General features: G+C 38.7%; 1 protein-coding gene across 1 annotated transcript in view; it reads left to right on the top strand.

Annotated features, from left to right (window-relative positions):
• LOC145261100 (tectonic-like complex member MKS1) overlaps window positions 1–13030 on the top strand; it is a 474527-nt gene that overhangs the window by 398996 nt on the left and 62501 nt on the right. Inside the window, exons 16-17 of the mRNA XM_080119317.1 lie at window positions 6665–6798; window positions 8494–8576. Of these exons, the coding sequence (XP_079975443.1) occupies window positions 6665–6798; window positions 8494–8576 (217 nt within the window). The remainder of the gene's footprint in view (window positions 1–6664; window positions 6799–8493; window positions 8577–13030) is intronic.

Genomic DNA, 13030 nt, shown 5'->3' on the forward strand with positions numbered 1-13030 from the left:
CAGAAGAAAAGACAAGGGACCGATAATGTAAATACGCTTCGCATGAATAAAGAAAAAAGCTGCGAAAGACGGAAATATGTTGATGTTCGGATAAATGGACATCTGGTTACATTGCTTCTGGATAGCGGTGCAGATATTAGTATTATAAATGAAGATATATGGAAAAGGATAGGTCGACCTGAATTAACGAAAACCAGAAAGACGGCGAGAAGTGTGTGCGGCAAAAGATTAGAGTTCAAGGGAGAATTAAAATGCAAAGTGACATTCGCTAACCAGACTCATAAATCCAAAGTGTACGTCGTACCAGGAAAGAATACATGCCTGTTTGGGGTAGATTGGATTGTCCTGTTTAATTTATGGGAGAAACCCATAAATTCGTTTTGTAACGTTTTAACTGCAGAAAAAGCAAACCAAAGGGAAGACTTCCTGAAGGATTTGAAAACTGAATTTCCCAATGTTTTTGCCGAAGGACTAGGACTCTGTATTAAGACAGAGGCAAAATTTGAATTAAAGAAAAATGCCACTCCAGTATTCAAACCTAAAAGGAATGTGCCTTTTTCAGCGATGGACGCAATCGAAAAAGAGTTGGATAGACTTCAACAACTGGAAGTCATTGAAAAAGTTAACCACACAGATTGGGCAAGTCCAACCGTGTATGTAAAGAAAAAAAATAACAGAATAAGGGTCTGTGGAGATTTTTCAACGGGTTTAAATGACTGTCTATTGGACCATAATTATCCCCTTCCGTCCGCAGAAGATCTGTTCTCTAAGCTTAACGGAGGAAAAATTTTTTCTAAGATAGACCTCTCAGATGCTTACTTGCAAATTAAGATCAGCGATGAATGCTCCAAATACTTAGGCATAAATACTCATAAGGGCATTTTTAAGCTAAAGAGGCTTCCTTTTGGATTAAAGGTTGCTCCTGCTATTTTCCAGCAAATTATGGACACGATGCTGGCAGGGTTGGAATTTTCAATGGCCTACCTTGACGATATCCTAATTAAAAGTGAAAATTTGCAAGATCATAAGAAGCATGTAAAAGAAGTATTCAAAAGAATACAGGAATTTGGTTTTAAATTGAGCCCAGAAAAATGCGATTTTTTTATGAAAAAAATTAAATATCTAGGTCAAATAATCGACAAAGAGGGTCGAAGACCGGATCCACAAAGGACTGAAGCAATTGAAAAGATGCCTGCTCCAGATTCAGTGACAAAATTAAAATCGTTTTTGGGATTAGTTCAATACTATGCAATTTACATCCCTAACATACATAATTTAAGAGCTCCTCTTAACGAGTTACTGAAAAAGGGTGTTAAATGGAACTGGAATAAGGAATGTGAATCTGCTTTCCAAAATATCAAAAGATGTCTACTGTCAGACTTAGCATTGGCACATTTCAATCCAGAAAAGGAACTAATACTAGCAACGGACGCCAGTGATTACGGTGTTGGCGCTGTATTACTTCACAAGTATGAGGATGGTAGGACAAAAGCTATCGCCCATGCTTCAAGAACGTTGGTTGCAGCGGAGAAAAATTACAGCCAAATTGAAAAAGAGGCGCTGTCGATAATATTTGGAATTACAAAGTACAATCGATTTCTCCATGGACGATCTTTTATTTTGCAAACCGACCATAAACCCCTACTTACCATATTTGGATCAAAGAAAGGCATTCCCACACATACTGCGAATCGATTACAGCGATGGGCTGTAACCCTCTTAAACTATCAGTTTAAGATGGAACATGTATCCTCAAAAAAGTTAGGACACGCAGATGCATTATCACGGTTGATCCCTAAAAGAAGCGAAAGTTTCGAAGAAACGGTAATTGCTGCGCTTAAAGACGAAAGTGAATGTACAAGTTCAATGTGTAATATGATACGTGAACTTCCGGTAACTTTCGAAAAAATAAAAAAAGAGGCAGTAAATGACATTTTCATTAAGAAAATGAAAAATCAATTGGGATGGATAAAAAAAAATAAAAAGGTAGATCAAACAACGCCTTTTTCCATCTGTGAAGATGTGCTCATGTATGGTGAGAGGATTGTAATTCCACTAACGTTACAGAGGAAAATTCTGAAGGAATTTCATACAGGTCATCCGGGCATTTCGAGAATGAAATCCCTTATGAGAGGATATGTGTACTGGCCTGGTATGGACAAGGAAGTTGAAAAATGTGTCAAGACATGCAGAGGATGTCAATTAGCAGCTCGAGATCCTCCAGTAAAAACGACGCCATGGCCAAAGACGGACCTACCCTGGTCACGTCTGCATATTGATTATGCGGGACCTATAAATGGTTATTTTTACTTGATTATTGTAGATTCTTTTTCAAAATGGCCAGAAATATTTAAGTTTAGACATCCAACAGCAAAAAACACTGTGAGTGCGCTTAATGAAATTTTTAGCCGTTTTGGAGTGCCAAAAACCTTAGTGAGCGATAATGGAACAGCATTTACTGCTCATGAATTCAAAGAATTCTGTGACTCACTAAATATTCTACATATGACAACACCTGTGTACCATCCACGATCGAATGGGTTGGCCGAAAAATTTGTAGATACATTTAAAAGGGCACTTAAGAAAAATCTTACTATGGACACAGACGAACAATGTATTCAAACATTTTTAGCAATTTACAGGGTGACACCAAATCCTAATAATAATGTCAATTCTTCCCCGGCTGAGCTAATGTTTGCAAGAAAGATAAGATCTGTCTTCGATAGGCTGCTACCAGAGAAAAAGAAAGTTTTCAAAAAAGAAAACCTTAATACCAAGTGCTTCTCCCCAGGTGAAAATGTATATTTCAAAAATTTTCAAAATGGACGAAATCAGTGGGTTGAAGGTATTATCAAAAAAAGGATTGGGAGCATGGTCTATACCATCCAAGGATTAAGTTTTGTCTGCAAAAGACACAGAAATCAAATACGTCCCAGACTGTCTCCAAATGTGGAAGAGACACCAATGGAAACATTGTGCGATATTTTTGATATACCAAAACCAGCGTGTGTACCGCAAACAATGAATATTTCGCCTGAACCGACCATACGGGCTGGACAGAAACCTTTACCCCGGGTAACGCTGACCAGAAGGAAAAGCGCAAGAAAGAGAAAAGTTACCAGGAGATTAAGCCCTGACCCTAAAAGGAAGAGGTATTTAAGCTAAAATCAGGAAGATTTCAGCTTCAGGGGAGGTGTTGTGAAGGAACATAACTGGCTATACACCGGTTACAAACTGTATATATATATTGGACTGTTTGGCAGACAGCGGCAGACAGCGGCAGACAAGCAGTCGCAGTAAGACGGATAGTCTTACGTGTTGATTATCAGACTTTCTTCCCCATACTTGTTACTATGTACTTCTATTTACCTTAGGCGAGCAGCCTTACGTTTCTGTATTATAAATAAACCCCATTACACATACCACTCGGTGTAACTCACGTTTGTCTTTATTTCCTAAGTATTTAGGAATATAACAAAAAGAAAACCCATGGACATCACGTTCATCCCGGGGGCCAAACCCTCAGCTGTCCACACCCCAATCCCGGTCCCACACCATTGGAAGAAAAGAGTCAAGGAGGACCTCGACCGAGACGTGGCATTGGACATCATAGTGGGTACACCTGCAACATGGTGCTTCAGAATTGTGGTTGCACCGAAAAAGGACGGGTCACCGAGGCATATGGTAGACCTACAAAAGCTCAACACCGCTACCCTACGAGAAACCTATCATACACCGTCTCCTTTCAACCAGGCACCATTGGTGCCTGCGAAAACTAGAAAAACCGTCTTGGATGCATGGAATATCACAGTCTAATCCTATTGGCAAGAGATGCAACTGCCTTCATCATGGAATGAGATAGATACCATTATCTTCAGGCACCACAAAGATTCCAAGCATTAGGAGACGCATATACACACAGGTTTGACAATATCACTGTAGATATGCCCAGGAAAACAAGATGTATAGACGACATGATACTATGAAACTCTATTGAAACAACCCCCAGAAATTTCACTTCGCAGAAAAAGATGTGGAATTTGCCGGGTTCTTGATAACGGAAGATGGGATAAAACCCACCAAAAAATGACTGAAACAATATGGAATTTTCCAACACGGAAAAATATAATTGACATAAGATCCTGGTTTGGAATGGTAAACCAAGTAGCTTACGCCTTTTCTCAGGCTAAAGTAATGGCCCCGTTCCAGGGGCTGCTGAAGACAAAAAAATCGAAAGTTCTACTAGGACAGCACACTCGATCGAATCTTCGAAGAGTCAAAAAGGAGGATCACAGAAGAGATTGAGAATGGTGTAAGAACCTTCGAAGTGAACAGACCAACTTGTTTGTCGACGGACTTCAGTAGAACAGGCTTGGGATATTTTCTTTTCCAGAAGCACTGCAACTGTGCCACTGAAGCCGGACCGAAGTGTGGTGAGGACCACTGGAAATTAATCCTGGCCAGCTCCCGATTTACTAATGACAAACGCACAAGTTGAAGAAGAGGAATTAGCATTAGTCTACGGACTGGAAGCATGCCAGATGTTCGTTTTGGGATGCCCAGAGCTGTTAGTCACTGTGGACCATAAGCTCTTGATGAAGATCTTCTCGGACAAAGCTCTGGAGGACATAAAGAACTCAAAACTGTTCAACTTCAAAGAACGGTTCCTGAAATTTCAAATAAAGCATCTCCCTAACAAACTCAATGCGGCACTAGATTGTACATCGAGATGCCCAATAATGTTAAGCCAGGAGGAAGCCAACGAAAAAGACATCGCACAAACCATGGATAGTGCCATAAAAGCGTCATTTAACTCCACCTCTGAGCAGGACCCCAAATTAAGGGCAATAACATGGGGCAGGATTATGGCTGCAGCTGCTAGTGATGAGGAATGCCATACCCTCGCCAAATTCATACAAAATGGTTTCCCTAAATCTCGGCCCAAACTGCCAGAGATGCCAGAGACAATTCGTCAGTTTTGGCATATGAAAGAGGAGTTGTATTGCTTGGAAGGGGTGACGATAATGGAAAATAAAATCCTCATACCCAGAAAACTATATGCGGAGGTACTGGAATCGCTCCATTCAGCGCATCAGGTTGTCAATGGAATGTTGGCAAATTCCAGACAATGGCTGTTTTGGCCAGGACTGGATGCGAGCATTTGTCAGATCCGGGTCCAATGCAAAGTATGCAACGTAATGGCTCCGTCACAACCTAGGGAACCCCTAATGCCACCCTTCAACCCTGAGTTCCCATTTTAGAAGATGGTGACGGACTTTTTCGATTTACGAGGGAAGAACTATCTAGTATTTGCAGATAGATACACCGGATGGGTAGAAGTCACTCTGATGTTATCCAGGAATGCCAAGGCCACATGTGGCGCCCTACGAAACTGGTTCTGCACATACAGTGTCCCGGAGGAACTGTCAACCGATGGTGGACCACCGTTTGACTCCAGTGAATATAACCGGTTCCTAGATAATTGGGGCATAAGGAAACGAACATCATCGTCATATTACCCTCAAGCAACGGGAGAGCAGAATTAGCCGTTAAAATGGTAAAAGGATCCTTATTGATAGCACAGACAGTTGCGGTCACCTATGCCATGACCGGGCAGCTAGGTCCCTACTGACTCATTGCAACACCTTGGTTGCTGGAGAGAAATCAGTCATTATAGAGAAACGGTGATAGCAAAAAGACACGGAATGAAAGGGAATATAATCTAAAAAGTCACCCAGGAACTAAAAATTGGGGAAACGGTGCAGGTTCAAAAGTTGGTCCACACCCACGGCAATAGGCAAAGACGGGAAAGGTGGTGGAAACACTGGGTAACCGGCAGTATAATGTACGCATTGATGGGAGAAACCGGATAACCCGTCGCAATCGCAGATTCCTCTGAAGAATAAACCCTGTGGTAGATACCCCTTGTTATTCGATACCTGAGAAGCCACCACGAATGTTAGATACCATAAACAACCTAACAGGGGCCGAAATACTGGAACAATGGTTCCCCACGTGTACGGATCAACACCAGCTCAAAACATTCGACTCTCTGCCAGAACAGATGGAGGTGGATGACACAGCATTCCCTGGGATGATGGAGGTTGAGGAAGACCAACCGGTGTGTCGTGGAAGAAGGGTGACATGACCACCCAGGAACCTATTCCTACAGACATGGAGCACGTTGCACTCCAGAGCCTCAAAACATTGGACCACAGCACGAGTATCTTGTGGCCCCGGAAGGGGGAAGGCATGTAGAGGTGGAATTGAACCCAAAACACCCACTTACAAGACCGGAGTGGTCTTGGTGTCACACTCCCATAGAAGTAGACTCGCCCGCTTGCATGAGAGGGCTACTTAAACAAGACATTCACTGCAATGAGTGTGCTTTCAAATATACGTTGTCTAGCCGACACTTTATATATATATATATATATATATATATATATATATATATATAGAGAGAGAGAGAGAGAGAGAGAGATAGATATGGATGAATAATTAGACTTTAAACAAAGAAATATGTTTATCACCCCAAAATTTGCATTTTGACTGGTTTCTGAACCGTAATATGTTTTTCAAATAGTCAAAATACTTTTACTATTAAAATGCTGTTAATTTGAAGTTTTTATATTGTATTTCTTTTGATTTTTTTCTGTTTTAGGTCTACACAAAAAGAAGATAGACTGTTGGAGGCCATGCGGCAATTCCATCTTGGCTGAACTACGTCGTTTCTTCATTGGTGGTTCCCCAGAATTGGAGGATCCAACTTATGTCGGAATTCCATCAACATTTGAGGTAAGTAGTTTCAGTCATCATTCTTTTTGTTCATCTTCCTTTCATTTTGTTAGGATGCTGGTTAAACCCATCTGGCGTTGCCCGGGATGAACTGAAGTCATTTTAATTTTCAATTTTTATTTGTTTTCACATTTTTTTTTACTTATACAGAAGAAAGAGGAAAAAAATTAGTTGTAAGAGAGATAATTTTAAATATTTTTTCAATAAAAGTATGAGTTATTCCCCTTACTTATTTTGATGTTTCAGTTAAGTTTTTCAAATTAACTTGTAGCAAAATATGTTATTATAGTGTGTTGATAGCATTCTGTGTAGCTTAATTGCTATATATATATATATGTATATATATATATATATATATATATATATATATATATATATATATATATTAGTGTTAGTACTATTAATCAGAATCAGAATGGACAAAATCATAACTTTTGGGGGTATCAGAATCAGAAAAAAGTTTCAAATGCCAAAAGCGATTCCTTTAATTATCTTTTTTGCGTTTGATTTTGGTTTAAGAAAAATCTTCCACTGCTTGTAGTAATAAGAAATTAATAAATATTTATTGATTTAAACTTTCAGTAAAACTTAAATATATAGATTTGGGATCGTGCCAAACAGCGGACTGTAGGGAGTTGAGCAGCAAGGTGTCTGTTCACATTATATTTAAACTTCTGTAGGTTAGTACAATCAGGAAAGCAGGAAACAGTAGACAGGGAGGGAATTCGATAGTCTAGCAGTCCGAGGGAAGAAACTATTAGAATAGAAAGCTTTCTGGTATGGGGGACCTTAACAATGAAAGGATAGGATTTTGGTGCTTGTTGGATTAGTCGGGAGTATGTACGTTGAGGAGGCACAAGTGCTGTGAGTTTATCAGAGCACATTCCATTAAAGTACTTATAAAACAATGATATGGATATAATATTGTGGTGATGGGACAGAGGTTGGTGCTTGGTCGATAGTACAGGGTTTATTAGATTTGTGACGTTTTTGGATCCTGTCCAAGAGGGAGAGACTAGTGGCAGATGCACCAGCCCAGATGTGACAACAGTACTCCATGCATGGGCGAATTGTTGCTTTGTAAAAATATTGGATACTCTCAGTTGTGAGTGATTTTTTTAGCATAGTAGAGGGAGCCCACTTTCTTTGCAGCAGCCTTATCAATATCCTCTATGTATTTGTTCCAATTCATGTTGCTGATGAATGATAAGCCAATGTGTTTGAAGGATACACTCTTAGGTAGGGTGTTATTTGTCATAACAGTTGATGATTTAGAAGTTTTTTTTCTTGCAGTTATCGGAAAGGAGTTTAGTCTAAGTAGGATAAAATGTAACCATCCACTTACAGTCCTAATTCTACTACCGATTAAAGGTTGTTTTCTTGGGTTTCTGCCGTTGCGTTGGATATGTGTACATTCGTTTTACCCTCATGTCTATTATAGAGAATCATTCATTTCAATTGAGGCAAATTGAGAATCCGAGCATTGGTGGTGTAAAAAGAGAAGCTTGGTTTTAAATGTATTAAAAAGTAACTAGCCACCCGGGCTCCAGTTTGGAAGAGAAAGAAGAATACTTGATTATCAACACCCTCCAAAGTGTTGTGTCATTTGCAGAAATGTTGACAAATGAACTTAGCATGTGATATTTTCTTTGGGTCATTTCATTAAAATTTTGTCTTTTCTTTTCTTCATTTTAGGGAAGTCATTTGAGCAAGATTGGTTTTCGGACCGAAACCACCGGGAGTGTTAAACTCTCCCTGAATGTGTTGATGCAGTCGAGGTTGGTTATCGTCTTTTTCACACAATGTTATTTGAGCATCAGCATGATTTGTTGGTTGTTTTCATTTATGATATAATCGATCGTTTGCGGATTATTTATCTAATCAACTCATTTTGATACATCTTTTTCTGTCACTCTTGTCGATCCATGATGCAGTGGATCTTGGAAAAATTCAGTAGTAAAAATGACTTTCTTCTGAAGGTTGAGGGTTCAATCCTCAGTGTGGGTGACGTAAAATGCAGTTGCGAATTACTTAGGACCTCTATCTAGTCATGGCTGATGGAATGAAAGTATGCTAACCCCGTAAATTAAATAAACGGTTTCATTCGTTAAATTAAATAAACGGTTTCATTCATTAAGATACACCTGAAGAAGGTCAGAGGTTACATCAACGGAAACATTGTGAAAATGACACTCAAGATGAGAACAGTAGTTTGGAAGATCAAAATAATATGAATAACCAATCCACATCTTAAAAATTCAGAAATAAAAAAAAAACAAAAAACAAACAATCAAACCAAACCATAAATATTTGGAGATATAAAGCATGGCATGTTTATTGTCATAGAATTTAAAGATGACCGTTTTGTAACCCTCAGGGAAGAAATCTTGTAGTAATGTGTTTCAGCAATGAGAAGTTCTTGGAAATTCCATGGTTGATTCAGAGGAGGAAAAGAAAATTCTTTACAATGGTGGTAAGAAGACGAGTTCCTGCTGTGAATGCTTTAAAGAAGAAACCAGGGATTGGAGCTCAGTAAAGCACGTTCCATGGAAATATCAATAGAGTAGAGATGCAAATTGCATAGAACAGAGGGGAACATCTCCCACTAGATTGTAAATTCGATTTGAACTCAGTCAAGGCAAGAAAGGTGCTCTGAATGGCATTTCCCCATTAATTTCATGTACTTAACATTTGAATACCCAAAGTAACAGCATCAAACTGAGTCTATCAGTACATGCAGTGTGATGGTAAATGGTTGAAGACATGTGTTGCATGGAGAGAAATTATACAACAGATGTGTAATGTGAATCTTAAAAACTGACAATTTCAGAGGAAGATTAAATCTAGACAGTATAGGGAGATATGTGTACAAGAGTAAACTTTGTTGGTATGGTCACGTTGAAAGAATGGATGAGAACTTTTTTGGTTAGGAGATGTACAAGGGTCATTCCAAAAATAATTTGTCCTATTTTTTATTTTGCCTGAATGAATCAAAGGGGATTTCAAATTGCGTTGTTATAATGACTGAACTTATGCATTTATGACCTGGAAGTTTCATCTCTGTGCTGCAGATATTGACAGTGTGAGATTCTAAGATGGCAACCCCTGTCATGGATGTGCATCAGAAGCAGAGATGCGTCATTGAATTCTTCCGTGCAGAAAAAATTCAGCCGATTAACATTGACCGGCAATTGCTGAACGTTTACAAAGTCGATGCAGTTGATGTCACCACAATTAGGTGATGAGTTCGTCCATTTCAGAATGGTAACAGAGATGTGAATGGTAAAGCGCGCTCCAGACGCCTATACACAACCATCACCTCAGAAAACTCTGTACACCTTAATCGACTTATCCGTGCTGATTAGATGATAATGGTGAATGAAATGTGTGTGTAGTTGAACGTGGGTGTCAGTGCACTGGAAACAATGCTGTCATCCCTAGGATACAGCAAAGTGTGTGCTTGCTGGGTTCCATAAATGCTAATGCAAGAACAAAAAGGACCAAAGTAGGATCACCTATGGGATGTTTGTCAGGACTTGTTAAATCAGTACAAAGCTGAAGGTAATGACATCATAATCGCAAATGTGAAAAAATAGACCGCCTCAGCAGGCAATATCTTTTACGACCAAGGCATCAAGACTCTTGTCCATCGCTGACAAAAGTGCACAGAGAATAGTGATGACTACGTAGACAAATAAATTCTAGAGCACAAAGGTTGCTCCTTTTAATAGTACCACTCACATCTTCGTAGCTCTTTAACTTTTTGAGTTAAAAAATAGGAGGCATTACATTTGGAATAACCCTCATAGAACAGTTGAGGAAGCAGGGTCAGTTAATAGGGTCAGTTGGTAAGGAAAACATGGTGAGGGGAGAAAATGATACGGATGAATTTGGAGGAAAGAACGATAGATAAAGACCTGGGCGGAGATAGGTTCGTTTGTAAGTCGATTTTTAAAAGCTGTCCAAGACATGCCAGCATGTAAAATGGACGTTAAACTGATGATGATGATGATGATGATGATGATGATGATGTAAACAGCAGCAATGATGAAAGCAATTACTTGTAAAAAAAACGATGTTAATTTTTTATTTTATATATATATATATATATATATATATATATATATATATGAATCCTTTGAGATAAGTCTTCATAATTTGTGTATCGATTATTCAATCTGGCGCAGTGGATAGAGGCGTTGAGTCTACAGTTGCAGGTAAGCATTGTCTGAAGATAGTGGTTTCAATCCCACCCAAGCAGGCCAGAGGATTAGTGTGGTGACACGACAACTATGGAAGGCAGTAGTACTGGGGATACAGTTACAAGACTCAGCATTCCTATCTCATCGCGTTTGATCACCTGAAGAAGGCCAGAGGATGAGTTGACCGAAACGTGGTGAAACAGCAACAACAATTATGAAGATGAGGACAACAGTCATAAAAAAGAATGAATACACAAATGATTTGTTTAATTTTGAAATAACAAACTGTAAAAAAAAAAAATAATCATGAGAGGAGGGTTAATGACCGGAAGCATCTTTGGGGATGGAAGCTTAGTTGTTTGTGAGGCACAAATTTCGTTTTGCGAAGAACAGGTGGGGGTGGCCGGTTGAATTTTCTTTTTTTTTTTTGTGTGTGTGTGGGGGGGGGGGTTAAGTGGGGAGGAGCACGCAGTCAAATTTAGGGTTTAGAATAACAAAAAGGTCAAACCAAGGTCAAAATATCAACTTTGTTTTTATATAAAACAAAAAAAGAAAAATGTTTTTTTTGAAACTGTGAAAGTCTTTGATAATCTAAATCCCAAATGAACGAGGAACTCTGTGTCCTTCTTCTCCAATTCCTGAACTTGATGTTGCTATTTTAATTTTGGGCACAAGTCCATAGTTCAACCTAATTAAAATAAATAATAATGAAAAAAAAAACAGAAAAATCTTTAAGATGTATGTACCGTCACAGAATGAAAATGTCATATTCCAAAAATCACATAAATTCATCAAGTAAGATCGAAAGAATTGCTCTTTTCTGGGTTGGAATCCATCCATATAACATTTATCATTTGCTAGTTTTGACCTTGAAGTGGTATTTTTTTTTATCCCCCCCCCCCCCGACAAAAGGAAGGTGGACCTGTAAATTCACCCTTGTCTGTTCGTCCGTTCGCCTGTTCACACTTTTCTCACTACGCCTTGGAATTTTGTGAAATTTTGCACAAACATTATACATGATATGAGTAAAAACGTAACAGAACAGATTTTCCGGGAAAACTCCAGTTCCCCCCACCCTCTTTAGAGGTGCCTTTCGGGTTAAAATGGCAAAAATTGACACTTTCGTGCGTATTAAAAAGAAGTGATGCGTTGAATTATTATAAAACTTTCTGAAAGTTGTAACTAACTGATTTCTATATAATTTTGTTTGTCTATACTTCACGATAACTCTTGAGTGTGCCCCAGAGGCTCTTTTAGGGCTAATAAAAAAACACTCCATTTTTGGGACTATTTTCCCATATTTGTTCAAAATTTCCTGTGTATGTCTATTTATTAGCAGTTTTGCATGGTGTTGAACTCAAATTTAAATATGTTAAGGCCTTGGGGACTTTTGGGGCTAAATGGAGGGGGGGGCATGCTATATAATCAAATAACATTATAAATAAGACCGTAAGGTGGGGCAAATGCCATAACCAGGGGCTGGGAAAACATCGTATTTCACATCGTAACCTGAAAAAAACGTATCCCAAGGTCCTACTGTATATACTAGACTTACTCAAAAAGGACAAATCAAGATTTTATTTCCATCTTTTTTCCCGACTGAATATTGTAAAGCTAGTAATGCATAGAGACAGTGGCCTCAAAAAAAAATGGAATCTAAGAATGCATTCAATAAGTCTTATAAATGACTAGCATGGGTACCAGGCGTTGCCCGGGTCAACATGAAGTTCCGTTTGGACACACCTGCTATTCTAAGGATACTGAGCACTTTCATCGTGAGCAACGTCGATACCCTTACAAGAATTTAAAAAATAAAAAAAAAAATGGATAAAAACATGAAATTGTAATCGCCCAAAAAAGAAGTATGTGACAACCTCCCCATCAGATATTTCGGCAGAAGGGATATGAAGAGAAGAAGCTATTGTTCTGATATTGAGCACTTTTTGTTGCCCGTGTACTGGAAAAAAAAAAAAAAAAACTCCCTCCCACCTCTCCAAAAATAAATGAATCAAAACAACTTTTCTTTCAGT

This window comes from Euprymna scolopes, chromosome 37 (genome assembly GCF_053919585.1).
Source record: "Euprymna scolopes isolate OS-2025 chromosome 37, ASM5391958v1, whole genome shotgun sequence".
In the NCBI taxonomy this organism is placed as follows: domain Eukaryota; kingdom Metazoa; phylum Mollusca; class Cephalopoda; order Sepiida; family Sepiolidae; genus Euprymna; species Euprymna scolopes.